At 49.1% G+C, this 23,543-nt stretch overlaps 1 protein-coding gene across 7 annotated transcripts; it reads left to right on the forward strand.

The window, feature by feature from the left end:
- Nucleotides 1-28: 28 nt before the first annotated feature.
- SLX4 (SLX4 structure-specific endonuclease subunit) lies at nt 29-22,990 on the forward strand. Of its 7 annotated transcripts, none has more exons than XM_036409829.2 (15): nt 29-131; nt 2,328-3,083; nt 4,386-4,640; nt 6,955-7,144; nt 8,024-8,242; nt 10,192-10,400; nt 10,521-10,837; nt 11,393-11,606; nt 12,047-12,135; nt 13,026-13,172; nt 14,190-14,359; nt 15,142-17,378; nt 20,386-20,485; nt 21,065-21,472; nt 21,873-22,990. In XM_036409829.2, the coding sequence occupies exons 2-15, from the start codon at nt 2,705-2,707 to the stop codon at nt 22,267-22,269; spliced, it is 5,331 nt and encodes a 1,776-aa protein (XP_036265722.1). In that variant the 5' UTR covers nt 29-131; nt 2,328-2,704; the 3' UTR covers nt 22,270-22,990. The 7 variants fall into 7 exon arrangements, with proteins under 7 accessions (XP_036265722.1, XP_045427298.1, XP_045427299.1 ...); XM_045571342.1 differs by having other exon boundaries at nt 4,386-4,607; XM_045571343.1 differs by having other exon boundaries at nt 2,328-3,035.
- Nucleotides 22,991-23,543: the final 553 nt, after the last annotated feature.

Below are 23,543 nucleotides of genomic sequence, written 5' to 3' on the forward strand. Positions count from 1 at the left end.
CGCAGAGGACGACGGGAAGCAAAGCTCCCCGGCCGCTCTGCGCCTGCGCAATTGTCAGCGGGGGAGCCGGGCGGCGCATGCGCAGGCTCGAGGCTCTACGTTGAGAGGGTGCCGCGGCGGCGGCGCCGGAGGTAGGAGGGGCCGGGCTTTGGGGCTAGGGAGTCTGTAACTGGGAGAAGGTCCAAACACTCGGGCCTTTTTCGCTCTCCGGAGGCAGAGGACCGTTTTTCGACCGTTTCCAGCCGCGGGTAAATGCAGGAGCCGCGCTTGGGTGGAGGAGACCGGGGCTGTCTGCAGGGAGGACAGGTGGGGGCATCGGGATCCACACGGAGTCGCTGCCCGGGGGTCCGTTAGGCGATCGTAGTTCGCGGTCAGAGTCCGTAGCAGCATCTCTTCAGGCGGAGTCTCCTGCCGGTTTCCCTTGTGTCGCCGGTTGAGGGGGGCGGGGGCGGGGGCAGGAGGGCCCGCCCCTCACCTGCCTATTCATCCCGCCTGTGCTGTGAGCTCGGCGCCGCGGTAGGTACAGCCCTGAGGAGGCACAGGTCGCGGGCTCTCTGGGAACTCGCCGTCTCCTAGGAGCCGCTGCTGCCTTAAGCAAATGCCGATTGAGTACGTATAGGAGAGAGACTGTTTTAACAACGGAGATGTGGAGACAGAGCTGTGCGGAGGGTGGAGCTTGCTTTAGCTCACCGCATCCAATAGGATGAAATTCAGTGTGGTCAGCCTGACGTTTCAATCACTAAGACACTGACCTCAGTTTCTCCCTGAAGCCTTCTCTCGGATCCCCACTGTCTCTTCGCTCTGATTATAAGCAAACTCTTTGCAGTTAATTAGACAAATAATTGTCGATCACCTTTTCCAAGTCAGATGCCTGTCAGCCAAAGAGAATATGAAGTAAAATAGGTGAATCTGTGCCCTCCTCAAGTTTTGAGCTTAGTAAGTGGCAGATAACAAGTAAATGAATAAAAACACAAGAACTGATGCCCTGGAACCATACTGCCTGGATCTGATCCCAGCTCTGCCACTTCAAAAGCTGTGTTCATGTGCTTGATTCCTTGCTGTAAAGAAGGGATGACAGATTCTATGCAATTGGATTGTTATAAGGATGCAATGAATTAGACTTGTAAAGCAATTGGACTGGTGCTTGACATACAGCAATCATTCATTAAATGTTATCTATTCCATATGATTGTAACTTGTGATAGATGCTGTTGTGAAAACTGTGTGATGAAAGAAAACAATAGAGGTGGAGAGGTTGTACTTAGATAAAGGATGAAGGGAAGCTTCTCTAAAGAGTTTCATAGAAGATGTGAATGAGTCAGCCATGCTAAGTAGAGTTGAGGTCGGTGTGTCTGCCCAGCTCAGGAAAACTAGGTGATTAATTGGATTAACTGGATAGCGGAGATTGCATTATTGGATTTGAAATAAACTTTCTGCCATTGAGTCATTCAGTTTTGATTTTTGAAAACCCACTAAACAGTGCTGATGTAAATAATCATGCCCATAAGGCCTAACCTTTGCGTTGGGCAGCATTCTAGCAACCTGAGTTTGGAGAGCTCTTTCTGGGGTGAGAGGATGGGAAAGTGGCCTTTTTTTACTTGGAAAATTGGTTGATCAATGAAGGATGAGTCTCCTGTGTTCCTATCTTTGTCCCTATCTCCTGAGTGTTCAAGGGCATATTCATTCCCCTCCCTCTCTCTCTCTCTCTCTCTCTCTCTCTCTCTCTCTCTGTCATTACATTGCCTGCTGATAGAGCCTCTGATAGTTTTTCTGGATTTGGGAATCATCATGTTTTTGTGCTGACTGCCCTTCATGGAATTCATTCCCTAGATTTTAGCAAAAACAATACTCTTTCGGCTGAGACCAGTTTGGCTCAGTAGATAGAGCGTCAGCCTGCGGACTGAAAGGTCCCAGGTTCGATTCCGGTCAAGGGCATGTACCTTAGTTGTGGGCACATCCCCAGTAGAGGTCGATGATCTCTCTCATCGATGTTTCTAACTCTCTATCCCTCTCTCTTCCTCTCTGTAAAAAATCAATAAAATATATTAAAAAAACAAACAAACAAAAAACAATATTCTTTCAAGATGCCCAAGATTTTCTGCCTGTGAAAGAACATGCTTTGATAGATTTCTAGGACCCCCCCCCCCCATATCCCATGGGTTGTGCTGTTATGTCCTATGTTATAGGATGACGGCTCTGTGTTAATCAGACTGTCCCTGAGTATTGACAGAGACATTGTTACTCCTATACTCCACATACTCCTGGAAGAAATGGCATGAAATGACAATATCTGTCTAATTACATTATATGCTTTTGTTTTTCCACAGATGTGAAATTAAATGAACTAAATGTTCTTTATCACCATGGAGATGTTGAAGAATCGCCTGAGCAACAAGTTCATTGTATTCTATCTCAGAGGCATCTATTGGGCAACAAAACCTCTCAAATGTGAACTTTAACAGGTGGAAGCTTAAACATGCTGTTTAACACAGGCACAATTTGAAGAAAGACATTTTAAATTATTATGGAGGGAAAAAGTACTTTTTATTTGATTTTGCAAACTCTCCAGGTATCTCAGTGAGAATTAAAGAGGAACCCTAATGAAGCTGTGATTCCGAATGAGGCCCAGCTAGGCTCATTCTTGGACCCCCAGATTGACCTACACTCCTCCGAAAACAAGCTTGAAAGCCTTGAAACTGGTTGGATGATGGATGAGTCAGACGACGACTTTAAGGAACTCTGTGCCAGTTTTTTCCAAAGGGTGAAAAAGAATGGCACCAAGGAAGTGTCAGGGGAAAGGAAGACAAAAAAGTCCTCAAACGTCACTCAGCCAACCAGCAAACCAGCTGCTACCAAGAGCAAAACCCTTAAAGGCCCCAGGGAGAGGAAACCTCGATCTGGTAGCCAGGCCACCAGGACAAAAAAGCAAGGGGCACCCACGAGGCAGGAGGGTGAGCCAGCACCCTCTGAGAACGGAGAGGGAAGTGTGCTTGCTTCTGCGATGCTCTGGAGGGGTGCATGGAGCACGCAGCCAGGTAACCCAGGCAGGAACATTGCCGGAACTTCCACAGAGGAAACCAGAGGTGATTTGTACTATTTTAAACCAAGAGTTGGAAAATTTTCTGTAAAGGGCCATGTAGTAAATTTCTTTGGCTTTACAGGCCGTATGGTCTCTGTCAATACCCAACTCCCTAGACAATAGTAAGTAAATGAACTGTGTTCCAACAAAACTTCATTTACTACAATAGGCAGCCCTGGACCATAGTTTGCCGACTCCTGTTTTAAATGATAGTCATAAAAAAATAGCCGTGTGTGAATTTCTCACACGATTATGTTTGGGGCTCTCTTCTTTTTCATTTCCTATTAATGTTTACATTATACTAGTAGACATGAGTTACATGAACATGAAAATAATGCTGCTTCTCCTATTTTCTTGAGTTTGTTTCACAGTGGGTACCATATGTTCCAGGAGAATCTTCAGTTCTTGCTTTCTCCTCCAAACAACTCTTTTCCATATTTTTTGGGGGGATGGGGAAGAGGAGCACTTTGTTTGTAGCTTTCTTACTCTCCTGCCCTTGATGTACTAAACCATATGCTTAGCATACATTCTTCATGCACAGCTGAAAACCACTTTGCATATATAATTCAGCACTAGGTCTTTGGGCACCTGAGTTGTGTTTCTACATTTTTCTCACCTTCACTTCCTGATTTTAATGTGTTTTTTAACCCAGTGTGGTCAGCATGACCGCTCAGTGGAGTGGTGGTAAGGTCTTAGATCACAGAGACTGTAGTAAGGCTTCAGTAACGTTGCTGAAATGTTGTTGGTCCCGCATGTTCCGTCTGAGAGTCTAGTGAAGGTATGCATGATTCCCCCAGAAAACTGCACCCCCACATATACCTGCAAAATTGACGTATAACTTCAGGGACTTCACAGATCCCCATTGGAGGCCTCTGTGGACACCAAGTTAAAGGAGAACTTCTGACCTAGAAAGATATGTTTGTCATTAATATTTCTTTAATAACAGTTTAATAGATATTCATATTCTATAAAATTTGCTCCTTTAAAGTGTACAGTTCAATGGTTTTAGTATATTTACAGAGTTGTGCAACTATCACCACTACCTAATTTTAGAACATATTCATCACCCCAGAATAAACCCTGTGCTCATTAGCAGTCACTCTCCATTCCCTTTCCTGCCTGTGACAGGTACATTGATATTACTGTAAACAGTGAGGTTACCAACAATCAGTCCTATTCACACTTGAGAGTTAAACCTAAACTAATTGCTAAAGGACCCCTTTGAAACTCCGGTCTGACCTATATTCAGAGACAGAGTCTTTTGTTTCTCCAGCTAGAACAGACACGTGAATATCTTCCTCTGCAGAGGCTGCTCCTAACGGTGACTCCCAGCCTCCTCCCTGTCTGACTGCTACAGTGCCAAGTCCCTCCAAACCCCGGGCAGCTGAGATGGTCGTACAGCGAATGCAGCAGTTCAAGAGAGCAGACCCCGAGCGTTTGAAGCATGCTTCAGAGGGGTGCTCCCTCCAGCCCGCACTTGAGGAAAACATTCCAAAGGACCCTCGAGCGGCGATGATGGTTGAGAACGGTATGACAGGAGTTTTCTGTCTTCCCAACAGGCGTAAGTTCTAATTCTGGAAGAAAGGGAGTAGGAAGAAACAAACCTTCAGTGTATTTCTGCTGCGGGGGAAAGGGAGGGGGGTGTCGCCTGGCTTTCTACCTTTGCCACTTTGTGTCGTCTAGCCAGAGAGCAAAGGTTCTCTTGGGTCATTTCTCACTTAGTTTCTTTGACAAGGTACCTCTTCCTCTTATTTTAATTTTTAATTTAAAATTTTTTCCATACTGAAAATATATTACAGCAAAATCTTTATATCCTCAGCCTAAATTTAACAATTATTAACATTTTGCCATATATTTTTTATGTCTCTATAAATGTATATGCTTTTTCTGTACTATATGAAAGTAAGTTAAATACATCATGGCACTTTACCTCTAAGGTTCTCCTTTATAATCACAACTAGAGGCCCAGTGCATGAAATTCATGCACAGGTAGGGTTCCTAGGCCTGGCCAGCCATCAGGGCCGCCAGCCGGGGCCTTCCTTCATTCTGCACCGCCCTCTGGTGGTCAGCGCACATCATAGCAAGTGATCAAACTCCCTGTCGAACTTCTAAAGGACACATACATATTAGTGTTTTATATATATAGATATCATTGTCACACCTAATTTCCTAATACTGCCTGGTATCCAATTCTCCAATTATCCCAAGGATGGTTTTTGTAGCTGGTTTCCAAGGATTTGTCAGAACTATAAGTTCACATACTGCATATGGCTATAACCAGTAGTCTGGTAAGGTCTGAACTCTAGAACAGTCCCTTTGTCTTGGTTTTATTGTTGTTTAATCCTCACCCAAAGATATTTTTCCATTGATTTTCAGAGAGTGGAAGCAAGGGGGAGAGACAGAGACAGAAACATCAATGTGAGAGGAACACTCCTTTTGGTTGCCTCCTGCATGTGCCCCACTGGGGCCAGGATCAAGCCTGCAACTGAGCTACATGCCCTTGACCAGAATTAAACCCACGGGCCAAAGGTCTAACCATTGAGCAGCCAGTTAGAGCTGGTTTTTTTTAATGATACTTTTTGAAGAGTCCAGGATAGTTGTCCTTTTATATTTACCACTTTCTGGATTTGCTTGATTGTTTCTATATGATGTCATTTAACTCATTCATGCAATCCCTGTGTTGCATTACACTGAGTAAACGAGAGGTCTCATGGGCTCCAGGTTAAACAGTTTGGCAATAGTGTTTTGCAGGTGTTGTACACTGCATATTATACCACACCAAGATGCACATAATATCCGGTGATTCTATTCTTTATCCCCTAAACAATATGAATCCTCATCTCTGATGAAAATACACAAAACTAAAGTAAATAGGAAGAAACTGTACTGACAGACCTATGAGTTAAGGAGCATGTAGTCTCTTGGTATTGCACTTGCAGATTTCACCTTAGAAGCACTGACGATTCCCAAAGGCCCACACAGGTAGCAGGGTCACATCTGCCGTGTCATCAGTCCTTGAACACCCAAAGGGGTGCAGAGGAGTTGCTCACCCAGTGTGTGAACCCAGCGCTCCCCTATATGTGACTCAGCTGCTTCCATATATCTTCATATCATACCAGTTAATGCTCAGGAGAGAAAAGCCACTGCTTTGCTAAAAATAAATAAATAAATAAATAAAAATACACACACACACACACACACACACACACACACACACATATGGCACCAAAATAAAGCATGATGCTTTTCTGGTTTTGGTGGAAAGAGCGATAGGCCATTAGTAGTATTCAGAAATGGGGATTTATGAAGTTTTCATGGCCCATCCCTCATGAGCACAAGGGCCTGCCTCAGCAATATCAGATGTGATAGAGGCTCAAAAGTGGACACAGCTAAGTTGGGAACAAACTCTAGGCATTTCCCTCCAGCCTGGTTCTCCCAGGATGGGCAACAAAAGTCAGAGTAGTAGGAAATGTTGAACCTTGAAGAGAAAACTTATATTTGTTGGAATAGAAGCCCTATAAACCTGACATGTCCAAAGCAGCAGAAATGAGAAAAATGAAAGGAAGATTCCTTAGGATCCGATACTCAGAGTAGTCCTGGACCACCAGTCTCGGCCTTGCCTGGGAGTTGTTAGAAATGCTGGACCTTTATAACGTGAACCTTCATTTTAGCAAAATTCTCAGGTGAGTTTTGCGTGCATTAAAGTTTGAAGTCTTATTCTAGGAGCCCCGTTCAGTGCCCCATTTGACTGGATGGTGCTTGGCATGAGGCAGAGTCGTCTCCACGTTACACCCATGGTCAGCGCTGTGAGATCTGACGTATATGCCAAGGTGTGAGGATGAGCTCATCCTCATGGGTCTGTGTCCTCTCCTCAGGGTCTGGGCCCTGGCTTCCTGCCACAGAAAGCGACACTGCAGTGGCCTTGGCCCTGCAGCAGGAGTTTGGGCAGGAAGGAGCCGCCGCACCCGATGGCAGTCTGGAGGAGAAGGGGCTGTTCTTCTGCCAGATCTGCCAGAAGAACCTCTCTGCCATGAACGTGACCCGAAGGGAGCAGCATGTGAACCGGTAGGAGCAGCTCAGCGGTCACTTTCCCGTGGGCGGACCAGAGCCAGGGGCCCCATGGCTTAGTGGGAATCACACACCTTCCTGTGGCAGCAGCTGGTGTTGGTGTCAACCTGCCTTTGCTTTTTATTTTTTAACAACAATTCACCCATTGAGAGTGAATAATTAATTCAATGGCTTTCATTTAGTAATATTCACAATTACATAAACATTCTAATCAATTTTAGAATATTTTCATCACCCCAAAAAAACTGTACCCATTAGCACTTGCTCTCCTTTGAATCCTCTCCACCCCAGCCTCTGGAAACCACTAATCTGCTTTCTGTCTATCAATTTGCCTATTCTGGGCAGAGTGGAATCAAATACTAGGTGGCCTTCTGAGACTGGATTCACTCAGCAGAGTGTTTATAAGGATCACCCATGTTGTAGCATGTGTCAGTGTTTTATTCTTTTTTTTTTTTATGGTGGAATGACATTCTACTGTATAGTGAGACTACGTCTTGTTTATCTGCTCATCCATTGATTGACATTTGGGTTGTTTCTACCATTTAGGTATTGCGGATAGAGCTGCTATGAACATGCGTTTCATGTATTTGCTTAAGTATCTGTTTTCAGTTCTTTGGGGTATAAAATAGGAGTGGAATTGCTGGATCATATGGTGACTCTTAAGTTTATGTTCAACCTGTCCTTGCTTTCTTCGGTTAACTTTGCTAACAGACACCTAAATGCCATGTCTGGAGGCTGATCACAGGCTGTGTGGAAGGACTGGCTTTTGGGGAACAAGGTTTGGTCCATACATGTTCATGTGGATGTGGTTCCATGTTTGCTTCGATCCAAATTACCAGGGAAGGTGGTTCCCCTGTGTTTACTGTCTTCCTTCAGGTGCTTGGATGAGTCTGAAAAGACACTGAGACCTTGTGTACCTCAGGTCCCTGAATGCCCAATTTGTGGCAAGCCATTTCTCACCTCCAAGAGCAGAATCAGTCACTTGAAACAGTGTGCAGTGAAGATGGAGGTTGACCCCCAGCTCCTGCTCCAGGCTGTGCGGCTGCAAACAGCTCAGCCGGAGGGGACCTGCAGCACACTAGCACAGACATCGAGGTGAGTCAAATGACGGGGAAGAAAATCAAAGAAAGCCTCATGTAGTGTAGTGGGACAATAGGTTCTGGAAATGAAACATAAGTGGAAATTAGTTACGGTTTCCACCGGAATTGAATAGGGGACAAATTCTGCATCCTAGGTGGCTTTGAAATGGTCTGTGTGGGTGCGGGCATGTCTGTGGACTGGTTTCCTCAAGGTCCTTCCTCCTGAGATTTTTCTATTCCCAGGATCCTGCAGTCAGTGCCCTTAGCAGCTAAGAATTCATTAATTCACTTTACTACATATATTTCAAGTGTAGAACAGCCTTGCTTCCATCTCAGTCTGATTTTCATACTATTAATATAAGACTGATTTTCATACTATTAATAGGATTACTCAGCATAGTTCAAAGAGTTAGTGAGACAGAACCACAGGCCTTTAAAAAATATTTGCAAAGCTGAAACCGGTTTGGCTCAGTGGTAGAGCGTCGGTCTGCGGACTAAAAGGTCCCAGGTTCGATTCCGGTCAAGGGCATGTACCTTGGTTGCGGGCACATCCCCAATAGGGGGTGTGCAAGAGGCAGCTGGTCGATGTTTCTCTCTCATTGACGTTTCTAGCTCTCTATCCCTCTCCCTTCCTCCTTTCTGTAAAATATCAATAAAAAATATTTTAAAAAAATATTTGCATGAGTTAAATGCGTAAATGTTAACATAGGAGGTCCTGCTGATGACATGAGTCTTCAGTGTGCAAACCACAGGCACACAAGTGGCAGAAGATCAGCTTTGTGCTGCATTACCCCTGTCACTATGGATGCCAGAATAGACCCTAACCTTATATGGAGTGCAGGCTGTATCGGCCCTAGCTGAGGTAGCTTTGGGACTTGGTCAGCTGTCAAGAGCAAAAGGAACACAAGGGTGTTTGTTGCTCCTGGCCACTGCCTTGCACACAGTTCTGGCCGTGTGAGCTGGGCCAGTGCTGAGATAGGGAGTGAAGAGGCTGAGTCTTCCCCGGTGATCTGTCTGCATTTTAGCATTCGGCACTAGCATCATAGACTTAAGAGCCTTGGGCACAGCCTGCCTGCTGGCCGGGCCCTGGTATGTTGGGGTGGTTCCTTTCCTCTTGGAGGCAGTGACTATCAGGCAGGGTTCCCAGATTGTTAGAACTGAATTAGGCTCACTAAGATCTTCCGAGATGATTCCTGGGGTTCTGGGCCATCACTGACCCAGCAGAGCGCACAAACTTTTGTGAAGGCCAGAGGTGCTTCCAGAATGCCCTTCAGCTGTCGGGAAGGTGATCTTGAGGTTGTCCTTAGTTTTTTTCTCACCTTTACCCTCTACTCTTGCCCAGCCTGTTGGGAGGCAGCGGGAAGTATAGGTTCTCTTCAGCTAGAAAATCTTTCAGTAAGTCTCTTCTGAACCAAATGAGTTCCTGCACATTGGCCTCCGAGTCCACTGACCAAGATGGTGGCCCATCTGAGAAGCCTTTTCTTCCGACCTTGATCAGAGGCACTGCCCTGCAGCCCCTGCAGGAGAAAGGGGATCATTTCGTGGCCAATATATTAAGGACCACCTAAGGGGCATCTGAAGTATCAATGGGCAGAAGTTGGGATCAAGGGTGCTGACTTGGAGCTATCAAATGTTGACTCTAGCAAAAGGGTATGACCACATCCAGGGGGTGCAGTACCGCTGCTGGTGTTGGATACCCACCAAGAACCTGGCTGGGCAGGATCACACAGAAGGACCCAGACCCTCTGGAGTTTGGACGGTGCTGAATTTGTGGCGCAGAATCATGTGAGCTTACGTGAGGCACAGAATGATCACAGTGAGCTCCAGGGCACTTGATGCCCTTTTACTCTTTCCCCCACAGAGGAGAAGGTCCAGCCCTCTTTGGTCCAATGGGGACCACCTCAGAACAGGACGTGCTCCCAACCTCTGGCCATCACTAACCTTTCTGTTTGGCTGCCTCTTAAGCTTCAGCAATCACGTTGGAGGTCTGAAGCGGAAGGGAGCCCCCAACAGGAAGGAACCGCAGAAGAGGCAGAAGGTCAGTGAGCGTGAGGGGCTGTCTGAGGACCTGCTGGTGGCCATGGCTCTCTCCCGGTCCGAGATGGAGCAGGAGGTTGCACCTGCAATGCTCCCGCTGGGAACTGCTTTTCCCGGGAGGACAAAACTGTCAGCAGGTATGTGTGACCACAAGTGGTGGCTTCCGGGGAGCCTTGTCGTCCTGCCTCTGGCTGAAGTTTCCACTGGGCTCAGGCTGTGTGGATGACTGTTACTGACTGTCACTTGTTTCTCTCTAGAGAAGAAGAGTCGAAAGAAGAAAGGACCCGTTACCCCACCGCAGTTGTTAGTCCAGGACTTGGAGACCACAGGAAGGCAGATTGAGGATCGAGTGGCCCAGCTCTTTGCAGAGGAAGAAGGAGAACTGTCCAACACGCCACCACTTCCTGCGAGCAGACTTTTAAAGGAAGAGCTGGGAAAGGCTAGCAAGAATCTACACCTACCTGAAGGGAAGCAGAACTTTCTGTGGGAGGGCAGCGCCCTCACCGGGGCCTGGGCTCTGGAGTCCTTCTATACGGCAAGCCTGGTGCCTCCCATGGTGCCCCAGCAGTCCAAGGTGCGCCCTCCCCTCCGAATATGGGCTCTGAGGGGTTGGGAGCCCCAGGATTATGGCACTGGGATCCACAGCTGGGGAACAGGAAGGTCTAGGAGGGGAGGGCCTGGGAGGAAGTCTAGAGGGGTCAGCTATAGCGTTGTTTCTCTTTGCAGCCACTAGATGGCTTTCCTAGTAAGAATGGGGAGGACCTCTGGTTCTCAAATGTATTGCGTTCCTGGAGAGTTTGTTTAAAATGCAGAGTCCCAGGCTCTGCCCTCAGGGGCTGACAGAATCTATCTGTGATGGGGCCCAGGAGCCAGACAAGCCTGATGCAGGTGGTCCTAGAGTATGTACTCCCTCGCTTGAGACCATTTAGATGACATTAGGAAGGTGGGGGCCCCAGGGATCCTTCTGCAGATGTGATACCACAGACATGGCCTTTGCTGTGACAGAAAGGCCTGCTGACAGATGGTGATGAAGAAAAGCTTTCCAGGGTTGTGCTGGGCTCTGGGTGGCGGCTGTTACGGCAGTCATGTGATCCCTCTGGCTTCCAATTTCTTTCATGGTCTCACATAGGGGCCTACGCTGCCACCAGTGTTGTCTGAACAGCCACAGCTGGCCGTGCACACGTCACCTGCCCTCCATAGTGCCACTCCCAGGAATCTGTCACCCTCTGCCAGCCAAAGGGAGTACCAGGCCCTGCAGGACCTCATGGACCTGGCAAGAGAGGGGCTGAGCGCCAGCCCCTTGCCCTGCAGCGGGGGTTCTGCTGACTCAAAGGGGACCACAGGTGAGACACAGGATGGGACGCCCTGTGGGCCCTCGCCTCCCTGTGATCAAGACCATGAAGGCAGCTCGTTTTTGAGGTTCCCTGGCTCATCCCCATGATGGGGAGAAAGGGAAGTCTTTAGTTGTTTTCATTTTGTTCTCAAAGTTGAATGTGAGACAGGTAAGTCTATCGCCATTTCCTTAAATTTCACCAAGGACAGCGCCGTTTATCCAGAGCGAGTGACTGGTGGGCTGGTTCTGATTATTTTACTGCTTTTCCCTCTCTGTTGGAAGTGGGTAGTGGTAAGAGTGGTTTGTGGGCGTCACTTTCACTGAAGAAGTCCGACTAAGGAATTTCCCAGGCGCCTTTGGGGTCAGCTCAGCCCACCGTTGATGCTCTTTCCCTGGAGGCTGACGTTGCCAGGAAGTGATGTTCTTTTAACCTGTGAATCCTTCTCTCAGGGACGGATCTGTTGCCTGGTGGCCTTCCACTGACTGGGTTTGTCCTGCCACCTGAGGAGCAGCGTTCAGAAACGGGCGGCCAGGCTTCGGTAAGGACGTTTCTGTGGGCCTGGCTCTGCTCTGGCTCTGTAGTCTTGGCTGCTGGTGCTCCTATGTTCAGTGGGCTCAGCTCACTGCTGGCCTTCAAGCCTTTGTACGAGTCCCCTGGTATCCTTGGCAGTGTTTGAGCTGAGCCAGACAAGAGCTCACAGGAGCCTCCTGTCCCCCTGTCGGCGCTCCACCATAAGGCTTTGTCCCTTTTGTCACTGAACTTATGGGGGCAGCCTAGAGGGGCCACCATTACTCTGTGAGATCCCCTCATTTAGCCGACTGCTCTGTGCATTTGTTTCTCAATGTTTCATTCGTTCATTCATTTATTCATGACTCATTGTGCCCCTCCGATGTGCTGGTCCTGGGCAGGCCTCTCGCTAAGAGTTCATGTTCTTAGGTGATGAATTGGTGACATCCTTAGAGTGGATGTCACCCGATTACTATTATCAGTATCACACCAAGTTCTGGTGATCATGGCACATAGAGAAGGGACTGGAGCTCCTGTCAGCTGGGTCCCTGAACCACGTGGACCAGGGAGCCTTGCTGTTACACCAGGCTGGCAGGTTTCTTCCAGGGCCACACAGCAGAGTCTGTGAAACATCAGGCCTAGCGCACAGCCCTCGCAGCTACCACTGCTGCCGCTTCATCTTTATGAGAATAGCCACGCCTCTTCACTTGCTGGTTCCTCCCATTTTAGGCCCACAACTCAGTGTGATAGAGAATTTGAGAAGTTAGTATTCTGTTATTACTGTCACTTGAGGGATGTAAGGTAGCTTAAAGGTGGCACCTAGTGTAGGAACCCTATTGAGAGGAGTGCAGGGACCGCCTGCCCACTCTCCACCATCCCAGTTGGGGAACCTGCCCAGTGACGGCTCTCCTTTTGTCTCAGCTCTCTCTCGGTTTGCTGGTGGCTGACTTCAGTGCCATGGTCAATAACCCACACCTGAGTGACGTCCAGTTTCAGATGGACGACGGGGAAGTGCTGTATGCCCACAAGTTCGTGCTTTATGCCCGATGCCCACTTCTCATTCAGTATGTAAGTACGTGGTGAACACGCTGCACCTCCACGCAGCTCCTGCCTCCCCCTTGAGCCTTTTTGTCTCTCTCTGTGGACCTCCCACTCTCCCTGTCTCCCTCTCCCTCTCCTTGCCTCTCTGCCCCTCTTTTTTTTTTTTTTTTAATATATTTTATTGATTTTTTACAGAGAGGAAGGGAGAGAGATAGAGAGCTAGAAACATCCATGAGAGAGAAACATCAACCAGCTGCCTCTTGCACACCCCCTACCGGGGATGTGCCCGCAACCAACGTACATGCCCCCGACCGGAATCGAACCTGGGACCTTTCAGTCCGCAGACCGACACTCTACCACTGAGCCAAACCGGTTTTGGCTCTGCTCCTCTTTTCTTCATCACTCTTTGCTCAGGCTCTCTCTCTATCTTCCTATCCTCCTGAGCCACCTCATTTCCGCTCTCCCTCCCTGCTCTCCCCCTAAACGTTTTTTCCTCTTTGTTGCCATAAGGTTACACTTCCATGGAGAAGACATGTTTGAGGTTAGAAAGTGGTCTGAGGAAATGACCTTGGGATTGGCAAACAAACAAAAATTTGTCCCATTGAATAAAAATCCTTTCCTCCTCTCCCCGAACTGCTTTCCCCCTCTATTTGCATAATTATGAAGACTTATAATTGACCTGTACAAAGTTGAGCTACTGACAGACATTTCTGTGTTGACTTACGTTAGACTTGAATATTGTGTTGTTGGAATCCAAGAAACTGTTGTTGGTCTCTCAGAAAGTTCTTACGCCTTTGATGTGTCTGTCAAGAGGGAACCAACTGGATTCTTGAGCACCTATCTCTGATTTGATTTTGAAACAGAGAAGTTTTACAGCTTAGACTACAGAACTTCTGGTCAACAAATGGAGCGGCACTGGCTAATGCTCATCCCCCGACTAAGGTTATAAGAACAGAGACTCACAGGACCCACCCAAGACCATCTGCTTCTTCCCAAGTCATGACCTTCCAGTCGGTAAATCTTTATACCTTATTTCACCCTCAGGTAAATAATGAAGGATTCTTCGCTGTAGAAGATGGCGATCTGAGAACCCAGCGTGTCCTGCTGAGTGATGTGAGCACTGAGGCTGCCCGTGCGTTCCTGCATTATCTCTACACTGCAGACACTGGCCTGCCTCCCCAGCTGACCCCTGACCTCAGTTCTCTGGCCTGCAGGTTCACATTGTTCTTTCATTTACTTCATGGCTTTTGCCATTAACTGACAAGGATTATCAGGTTGATGGCTCATGGGAGGATCAGGGCTGAGTCCTTTCTATCACTTTTAATCCCAAGTTTATGCCCAATATGCCTTTGAACAAGGCATATTGATAGGAAGTCTGGAAAGAAAAGGACCTTGCAGGAGAGCCGAGGCTGCTTGAGGAGTCCTCTACCTAGTCACGTGGCTTTTAGCCACCGAGGTGTGATGGGAAGGTGGTCCTCACCCTCAGTTCTTCCCAAACACTGCTGCTCCTTGATCACCCACCTCTACGATCAGTCAACAGCAGTCCTTTCCCAAGTCCCAGTATCTCAGGAGAGGTGGCAAGTAATTCAACAAAAAAGGTGTTCTACCTCCTGACAAGGTGTGAGGGTCTCTGGGATCAAAACAAAACAAAAAAAAAACTTGTTCATCCAAGACCATGTCATCCCTCCAATGCATTCTTAGGAAAGCATTGACTCAGCCTTTAGGGTTTTAAATGTACTGATGAGACCACAGAACCTTCAATCAGGTGTGAGGCTGGCACACTCACTGGCCTGGCTAACCCATGCCAAGTTTAGTCTGCTTTTAGTTTGATTCAGTCACAGTGCTTTGGGTGCCTTTCAAGGCAGCCTGTGCTCCCCAGTTTTGCAGCACCACCAGCTGTTATTATCTTCAGCTCAGCCAGATGTGCCCCTTTACATTTGCATAAAGGCAGCAGTCTGTGCAGGACAGTGCTGATGCTTGGCGTTTCCTATTGCAGGTTTGGTGTGAGTGAGCTTGTTCACCTGTGCGAACAAGCATCTGTCATGATGGATTCAGAGGACAGACGGGAGGAGAAGGAAGATGAGGATTGTGAAACCAGAGCAGAGAATTTCCAAGAACTCTTGAGGTCAATGTGGGTAGGTGAAGAGGAGGAAACAGAAGCCTTGTTGAAATCTGAGGGCCTTGAAGAAGATAGAGAAAAAGTCAATGAAGCAGAAATGGAAGAAATTTATGAATTTGCTGCTACTCAGAGAAAGCTGCTCCAGGGGGAAAGAGCTCCAGAGATCAAAGAAGAAACTAACCAGCGTGGGGAGGACAGTCCAGGTCCTAGGAGAGTCCTAGCAAACATCCAGGTTAAAGAAGAGTCGGAAAATACAGAACAGATGGAACCCTCTGGGCAGGGAAGAGATGAGTGTCTCAGCAAAAGAAAAGATGAGAGACAGTCCATGTTCCTGCCACTCAAGGGCCAGTGTTCAAATGGAGAGGAGGAGGCAGAGGCCGCGAAGGAAGCCCTGGATCACACCAGCTCCTCTCACTCCTCTCAGGGCCGCTGGGCAGGGAAACAGGAAGGACACGTTATGTACTCAGCTAATAATGCTGATGACGAACAGCCCTTTCCATCAACTCCAGGAGGGCACCCTGAACCGTCCCAAGTAACAAGTGATCACATGAGAGGCAGTGGCACTCTCAGACAAAGGCGGGGACAGAGCTCTCCTCGCTCCAGTCGCCGGCAGACACCTCCACCACATCCATGCTTCTTCCTGTCACAGCCCCCTCCAGGCAGGAGTCCACGCCAGCCACACCTTCACCCTCATCACAAAAATGACTTATCCCCACCGACGCCCCAATCTCAGGGCAGAGCTTCCAGGGTGGCCTCCCAGGATACACAATCGAAGCAGAAGAGGGGCCGGAACCTTCTCACGCTATTTAACCATCAAGGCTGCCAGAAAGGCGAAGAGCGTGGTTCTGTGCTGGAATACAGAAATAAAGAGACCCTGACCTCACCGGAAAAGTCTCCATCCATCGACCTGACTCAGGCAAAACCTGACCAACAGAGCTCCAGATCTCAGAATTCTCCCTCCAAGGTGAACAGAGAAGATGAGATTATCCTCTTATTGGATTCAGATGAAGAGCTAGAGCTAGAACAAACCAAAATAAAGTCAGTTTTTAATGGTCCCCTGGAAGAAAAGGTTCTAGAAGCAAGCCCCAAGTTCTCTGACCTGTTCTCCATCATCGACGTGGATGCAGATCAAGAACCTCCCCCCAGCCCGCCGAGGAGGGAGGCCGCAGCGCAGCAGCAGGACCGGCGGCCGGCAAGGAACCCGGGCTGTGTGGGCGGCAGAGGGTCCTCCCAGCTGTTCTGTAACCGCGAGAGCAGCCCGGACGAGGACAGCACCACAGACACCTCGTGGCTGGTACCTGCCACTCCGCTCGGCAGCAGAAGCCACGAGCACTCATCACAGACCCAAATCATGGGTCTGGGGTCCAGGACTGCAGCATATGAAATGGCTCAGCTCCAGCCCAGGGCCCCATTAGAAAACAGGGACGGACTCAAAGCCACTAGTAAGTTTTCAGCAATGGTGCACCAGACGTCGTCATCCTGCCTGGTCCCTGTCAATCACAGAAGCCCTTCCAGCCCCAGCCCCAGGCGCCACAAGCCCTTTTCTGTGCTGACTCCCTGTCCAGCCTCAGGAGGCCTCACTGATTGCGGCGGGCAGTTCCAGAAGCACTCGCTGCCGAGGCCGAGCCTGCCCAGTCAGGCCACAGCGAGCGAAGTGGTGGAGGTGGAGGACAGTGAAGATGAGCAGGAGGTAGCCTCCCACCAGGCGAGCAGCAGCTCCCTGTTGGACAGCGGGCCCCCCATTCCAACTGACGACTGCTGTTGGCAGGTCGAGCCCCTCTCGCCAATTCCAATTGATAATTTGAACCTTGAGCGGACTGGCCCCCTGAGCACCAGCAGCCCAGGCAGCAGGGCCAGGGAGTCCCCAGACAGCGGTGACTGCCACTCCCCAGCACTCCTGAGTACCACCCCCATCCGAGGAAGCTGCACTGGCCAAAGGAAGTCTCAAGAGAAACCCCCTCAGGCCAGCTCCCCTGGGGGCAACAGGCTGAGCTTTTTGAATTCAGCTCTGTGGGACGATTGGGATGGAGAACAGAAGTCTCCAGAGGCCCCTTCTCTGCCCCAGACACCGACTACTGATCGAGCTCAGAAATCAGAAGGGTTAGAAAAACCAAGTAAGTAGTGGGGAGAATTGTTTATCTTTTACATTCTTTTGTTTTTAATTGATTAAGGTATTACACATGTGTCCTAATCCCCCCATAGCCCCCCACCCCACTCCCGTACATACGCTCACCCCCCTGGTGTCTCTGTCCATTGGTTATGCTGATATGCATGCACACAAGTCCTTTGGTTGATACCCCCTTACCCCCACCCTCCCCTACCTTCCCTCTGAGGTTTGAGCATCTGATTGATGCTTCTCTGTCTCTGGATCTGTTTTTGTCCATCAGTTTACGTTATTCATTATAATCTGCAAATGAGTAAGATCATGTGATATTTATCTTTCTCTAACTGGCTTATGCTGATTCTTTTACACTAAGGACCCTGGAGGAAATCAATAATGACAACATGGGGTGGCAGTGCTGAAGGGCCTGCTGACCTGTGACAAGCCCCTTCCTTGCCTTCTAGAATCCTCTCCGTAGTTGAGGGAGAATAGGCTTGCTATCAAACACATACTTCTTAACCAGTAAGTCAGAGCTTTTTACACTTGCTCGGACCCTACAGCTCACCTGGGCACTTGTTAAAAATCCCTGCCTATGGACCCCTCTCCAGAACACCGAGCCAGCACCTCTGAGAGGCCCAAGTGTCGGGTATGCCTTAAGATTGGGCAAGTGCAGTTCCTCACAAAATTAAACACAGAATTGCCATTGTGACCCAGCATTTCCACTCATGTATACATCCAAAGGAATTAAACTCCAGGACTCAAGCAGATCCTTGTACACAAATGTCCACAGCAGCTCTATTTACAATAGCTAACAGGTAGAGCCCTAGCCAGTTTGGCTCAGTGGATAGAGCATCAATCAGCCTATGGACCAAAGGGTCCCAGGTTAAATTCTAGTCAAGGATACATACCTTGGTTGCAGGCTTCTCCCCAGCCCGGGCTCTGATCAGGGCTCATGCAAGTGGCAACCAATTGATGTTTCTTTCACATCAATGTTACTCTGTCTTCCATTCTCCCTAAAAATCAATGGAAAAATATCCTCAGGTGAGGATTGACAACAAAATAATAAAATAAAAACAAAAATAAATAAAAGGTAGAAACAATCCAAATCCCTCAACTTGAATAGGTAAATAAAATACGGCCTATCCAAATAATGGAATATTATTCAGCCATAAAAAGTAATGAAGCACTGACACATGGCTACAACATGGGTGAACCTTAAAAACATGTGAAATGAAGCCACTCACAAAAAGAACACATATCATATGATTCCATTTATATGAAATAACCAGAATAGTCAAATCCATAGATATAGAAAGCGGATTATTGGTTGCCAGGAGTAAAAGGGGTCGTGACTGCTTGTGGCTACGGAATTTCCTCTGGGGGGATTAAAACATTTTGCAACTAGATAGAGGTGGTGGTTGCACAACTCTGTGAATATACCAAATGCCACTGAATTGCTTTAAAACTTTATTATGTCAATTTCATCTCGATTTAAAAACAACAGATGGGGCTGTGAGAGAGGCCTGTTACGGGCCTCAGTGGAGGATGCCACTTCCCAGCTCATTTTATTCTTAGAGGAGATTCAAAGCATCCAGAAGCCCCTCAAGGTGCTGCTCCCTCCCCGGCCAGCCAGATCCAGGGAGAGCCAGGAAGGCAGGCTGGCACTGAGCAGTGACTACAACAGGGAAGCAGAGCTTATGGACAGAGCATCTTCCTTTGTTTAATTTCCTCTTAAAAAATCCTAAACCGATTGGGCATCATTGACCAGCACTTTCAGCCTTGAGTGGGCATCTGAATGCCCCGGAGAACTTCAAAAACAAGTGGCCAGGCCCCACCCCAGAGTTTCCGCTTCAGGAGGTGTTGGGTAAAGAATTTGCATTTCTAACCAGTTCCCAGGTGATGATATGAGAACAGCTCTAGTACATTTCAGACCAAGGCCTTAATTTGAATTTGAGGTGACAAACTCTCCCAAATTGTATATTAAAATGTTGTGTATTTTTTAAGGAGAAAGCCTATTGATTTTATTAGTCTTAGAAGGCTCCATGCTCATAAAAAGGATAAGAACCAAAGTCCATTCTTTCCTAATTGTCCCATTTATCTTTTAAATACCCATTTCTTTTTCTTTTTCTTTAAAAAAAAAATATTGATTTTGTACAGAGAGGAAGGGAGAGAGATAGTTAGAAACATTGATGCGAGAGAGTCATCGATCAGCTGCCTCTTGCACACCCCCTACTGGGGATATGCCGGCAACCAAGGTACATGCCCTTGACCGGAATCGAACCCGGGACCTTTCAGTCCCCAAGCCGATGCTCTATCCATTGAGCCAAACCGGTCTCGGCAATACCCATTTCTTTTTTAAAATAGCAGCTTTATAGAGACATTTTCACATATCATAAAATACACCCTTTAAAATGTACCATTTAGTGGGTTTTAGTATGTTCACAATATTCTGCAACCATCACCACTAATCCCAGAACATTTAAAAATATATATATATTTTTATTGATTTCAGAGAGGAAGAGAGAGATAGAAACATCAATGATTAGAGAGAATAATTCATTGGCTGCCTCCTTCATGCCCCAGACTGGGGACCGAGCCATACCTCGGGCATGTGCCCTGACCGGGAATCTAACCGTGACCTTCTGGTTCTTAAGCCAATGCTCAACCACTGAGCCATAGAACATTTTATCACCCAGAAATAAACCCTGTTCTTATTAGCAGACCTGCCATTGCCCTGTCATGCCAGCCTGTGGCAACCACTCATATGCGTCTGCCGAGTTCACTCAGCAGCAGCATTGCACAAGGTCGCCCTGGCCCTTATCATGTGCCGGCTGATGCTTTCTAACAGGAAGACATGATGACAGAGTCAGATTGTGAGGGCGTGAACACAACCACTCTTACAGAGCAAATGGACTGGGCTTTCTTCAACTGCATCTTTCTCTCGGTCACATCAGTAGGGTCGAAAAAGGAACACCCAGGTCCCTCCTACTAAAACGTATTTCTTTTGTTCCTTATGGAAGGTGCTAATCGGAGGAAGAACTTGCCCCCAAAAGTGCCCATAACGCCAATGCCACGGTATTCCATCATGGAGACGCCAGTACTGAAGAAGGAACTGGACAGGTTGGTAGTGTTCTTGAAAGCTTGCTCATGATTGGTCCCTCCTCCTGCAAGTGACCAGTCCTAGCGAGGTTGTGAGATGTAGGGCCCATCACCAGATCCACCTTGGGCTCTGGTGTGGGGGTTGCTGTGTGTGTGTGTGTGGGGGGGGGGTGCGTGTGTGCCTACCAGCTCCCCACGTGCTGTTCCCCAAATTACCCAGCCCCTAAGAAGCTAAGAAATGAGGCTTCTCCAGGTTACCCATCAGGTGACAGGTTTCCATATGTCATGTGGGTGGAGATGGGACTCTGGCCTTCACAATCTGAGAAAAGAGACATGTTTTTTTTAAAAGAACAACAAAACTATCCCATCCTAATCAATGCTGCTCTTCACACTGGGTCCAGGGAGTCATCGCCACCACCATTGTCCAGAACATGGGGAGCGGCTCTTTGGAGTGTGCTTCAGAGTCAGCTCAATTGGCACACGGGATAGACGCTAAACTCTGAATGCTCATAAAAGGCATTTCAGATTTCAGTTACAGCATGGAATTATTTGTTAAAAAATGTTTGCTCTTTGCTGAAGTTCAACTGTCTCTTCATTCAGGTTCGGGGTACGCCCTCTGCCCAAACGCCAGATGGTCCTAAAACTGAAGGAAATATTCCAGTACACCCACCAAACGCTGGAGTCAGACTCCGAGGACGAGAGCCAGTCCTCACAGGCTCCCCTGGAGGCTCCTCGCAGCCAGGTCCCGGCCGCCAAGGCCTCCAAAGCCTCCAGGGCAGTGGGTCGTGCCAGGCTGCAGGCCACGTCTGACCCTGTTCCCCGAAGGCCCAAGGGGCCGGCGAAGACCAAGGGTCCCCGACGTGGGAAGCAGCCTGGTGGAGGCATCCTCCATATGTCACCAGCCAAAGAGGTGCCTCCAGGCCCCGACAGTGACGCCCCGCTCCCGGCCTCCCAGGAATCCACGGCCACCTCTGTGGACAGCAGCGACAGCTCATTAAGCTCACAGAGGTAAGCAGGTCAGAGGACGGGGCCAGTGGGTCTGAGCACTGGCACTAGTGATCCCTAACGGCGGATGTTCAGAAGCCCCAGTGCCTTCTGGGTTTGAACTACGGAAAACCCAGGTGGGGTTCAAAGGCAGTTCCCTGAGCAGTCCTCTGGAGCTCCCACACCCTCAGCCTGCAGGGTGCTCCCTGGAGCGGGGCCAGCCAGCATGCCTTCTCGATGGGGGCCTGCTGCCATTGAGGGAGGTCTCTGGTGGAGGACAAGGTCCTCCAGCAGCTAGAGGGCCAGGGACACGGCACCAGCTCCACAGGGGACTTAGCAACACTTCTTTCTTCAAATAGGCTCCTGGTCTTGGGGGACTGAAGGGAGAGGGTGCTGCAAAATAGTAATACCTGGTTCTTTTCAGTTCTTCCCTTGAATTTGGAGCGGCCTTGGAGTCTGCAGGAGAAGAGGAGGAGGGCGAGGAGGGGGTCAGTGCTTCGCAGGCGGCTGTCCAGGCGGTGGCCACGGAAGAGGCAGTGAGGCGCTACATCCGCTCCACACCCGCCCTCTACCGCAAGGTCCTGCTCTACCAGCCCTTCGAGCTGGCGGAGCTGCAGGCCGAGCTGAAGCGGCAGGGCATCCGCATGGCCACGAGGAAGCTGCTGGACTTCCTGGACGCCCACTGCATCACCTTCACCACCGCCTCAGCCCGGAAGGAAAAGGTGGAGAGGAAGAGGCAGCTGCCCGCGGGCAAGAAGAAACGAGGCAGAACTGATGGTCCCGTCCGCCGCTCCCCACCTGTGCCCACCAGCAGCCTGTGAGGGTCTGCGACCCCTTCAGCCAGCCAGGCCTCCACAGCATCTCTGGGTCTTGGGACCATGTCTGATCCCGCTGAGAAAATGGCCAACACGGACCAGCTTCCTTTCCACGCCATGTCCTGGGGTGGCATTCGGAGCATGTCTCCCGCTGGATTTAGGGCCCCTGGCCTCCCCCCTCTGTCTGTGCCCACTATTTATCTCCCTTTAACCCCGTTGGGCCAGTGTGTGTTTCAGAAGGGCCTCTGCCAGCTGGCCAGATGAGGCCTGACTTGGCACATCTTTTGCTCTCTACACCCATCAGCTGCAGTGTGTCCACTGGAGATGGACACCCAGGTCCAGTTTGCCCTGTCCATCTTCCTTCTCAGCGCTGGTTCTGTAACACCAGCCTCCACCAGCAGACCAGGTGTCCACGGGCCTCCTACCCTGCCACGCCCAGGCACTCTGCGGACCCAACCATTCTGCCCGACACCTTCACTGTCACCAGCAGTCTCCGACTGGCCCGTGCAGAGGGCCGGCACAGCTCTGAAGCCCCCAGAACAAGCATGTTCTCTGTGACCTGGTTCGGTCGGTGTGTAAGGGCTGCTTCCAGCCTCAGGCGCAGTGAAACAGGTAAGGCCTGGAGAAGAAGAGTTTGTGTCTGCATCCTTGTGAGCGTCTTGTGTGTTTTAAATATAGTGTCGTCCATTTTATACGATGTGCAATAAAAACAAATGCTTTATGAAAACCTTCTGACTTCTCCACTCTGGGAACATGAGCATCACCCACAGCTCCCCGCTGAGCTGTCCCAGACATATGTCTGCGGGTGGCCTTTGTGCCTGTTCTTTATCTCCAGGGGTAATCCGGGCTTCCTGGCCCTCATTTTGCTTCAGTTCTTAGATAATAGATGTTCATTTATCCACACAACTGTCTGTCCACACAACCACATGAAGAGCCTTTATCAGGTGCTGAGCTCCAGCCCTCGATGCTCAAAGGAGGCCCAAGCTCAGTAGCCTCACCTAGACTTTGTCACAGATACAGGCTAAGGCCGCCAGGCCCACCGAGTCAGAATCTACATCTTAACAGGACGAGTGTGTGAGGCCTGCTCTTTCCTCCTGGTGAGGGCCCTGGGAGGAGGGACAAGTGGAGGAGACAGACTCATCTGTCCTGCGCCCGGCATGAGGTCAGCGCTCGTGCCTGAAGGGACGGCTTCCCAGAGGCGGGGGGAGCTGGGCCTGACATGCTGCATTCAGGGAGGTGACATGGGGTTCCTTGAACACACATTGTGTCCCGGTTGTGAC

The sequence above is a fragment of the Pipistrellus kuhlii genome, unplaced genomic scaffold (genome assembly GCF_014108245.1).
Source record: "Pipistrellus kuhlii isolate mPipKuh1 unplaced genomic scaffold, mPipKuh1.p scaffold_m20_p_4, whole genome shotgun sequence".
Taxonomy (NCBI): Eukaryota; Metazoa; Chordata; class Mammalia; order Chiroptera; family Vespertilionidae; genus Pipistrellus; species Pipistrellus kuhlii.

Excerpts from the sequence above, each read along its gene's own strand:
- SLX4 (XM_036409829.2), top strand. The coding sequence starts at position 2,705 with ATGATGGATGAGTCAGACGACGACTTTAAGGAACTCTGTGCCAGTTTT. Across the intron at positions 3,084-4,385 it reads TTCCACAGAGGAAACCAGAG|AGGCTGCTCCTAACGGTGAC; the intron begins GTGATTTGTACT and ends CTTCCTCTGCAG. Across the intron at positions 20,486-21,064 it reads CTGAAGAAGGAACTGGACAG|GTTCGGGGTACGCCCTCTGC; the intron begins GTTGGTAGTGTT and ends CTCTTCATTCAG.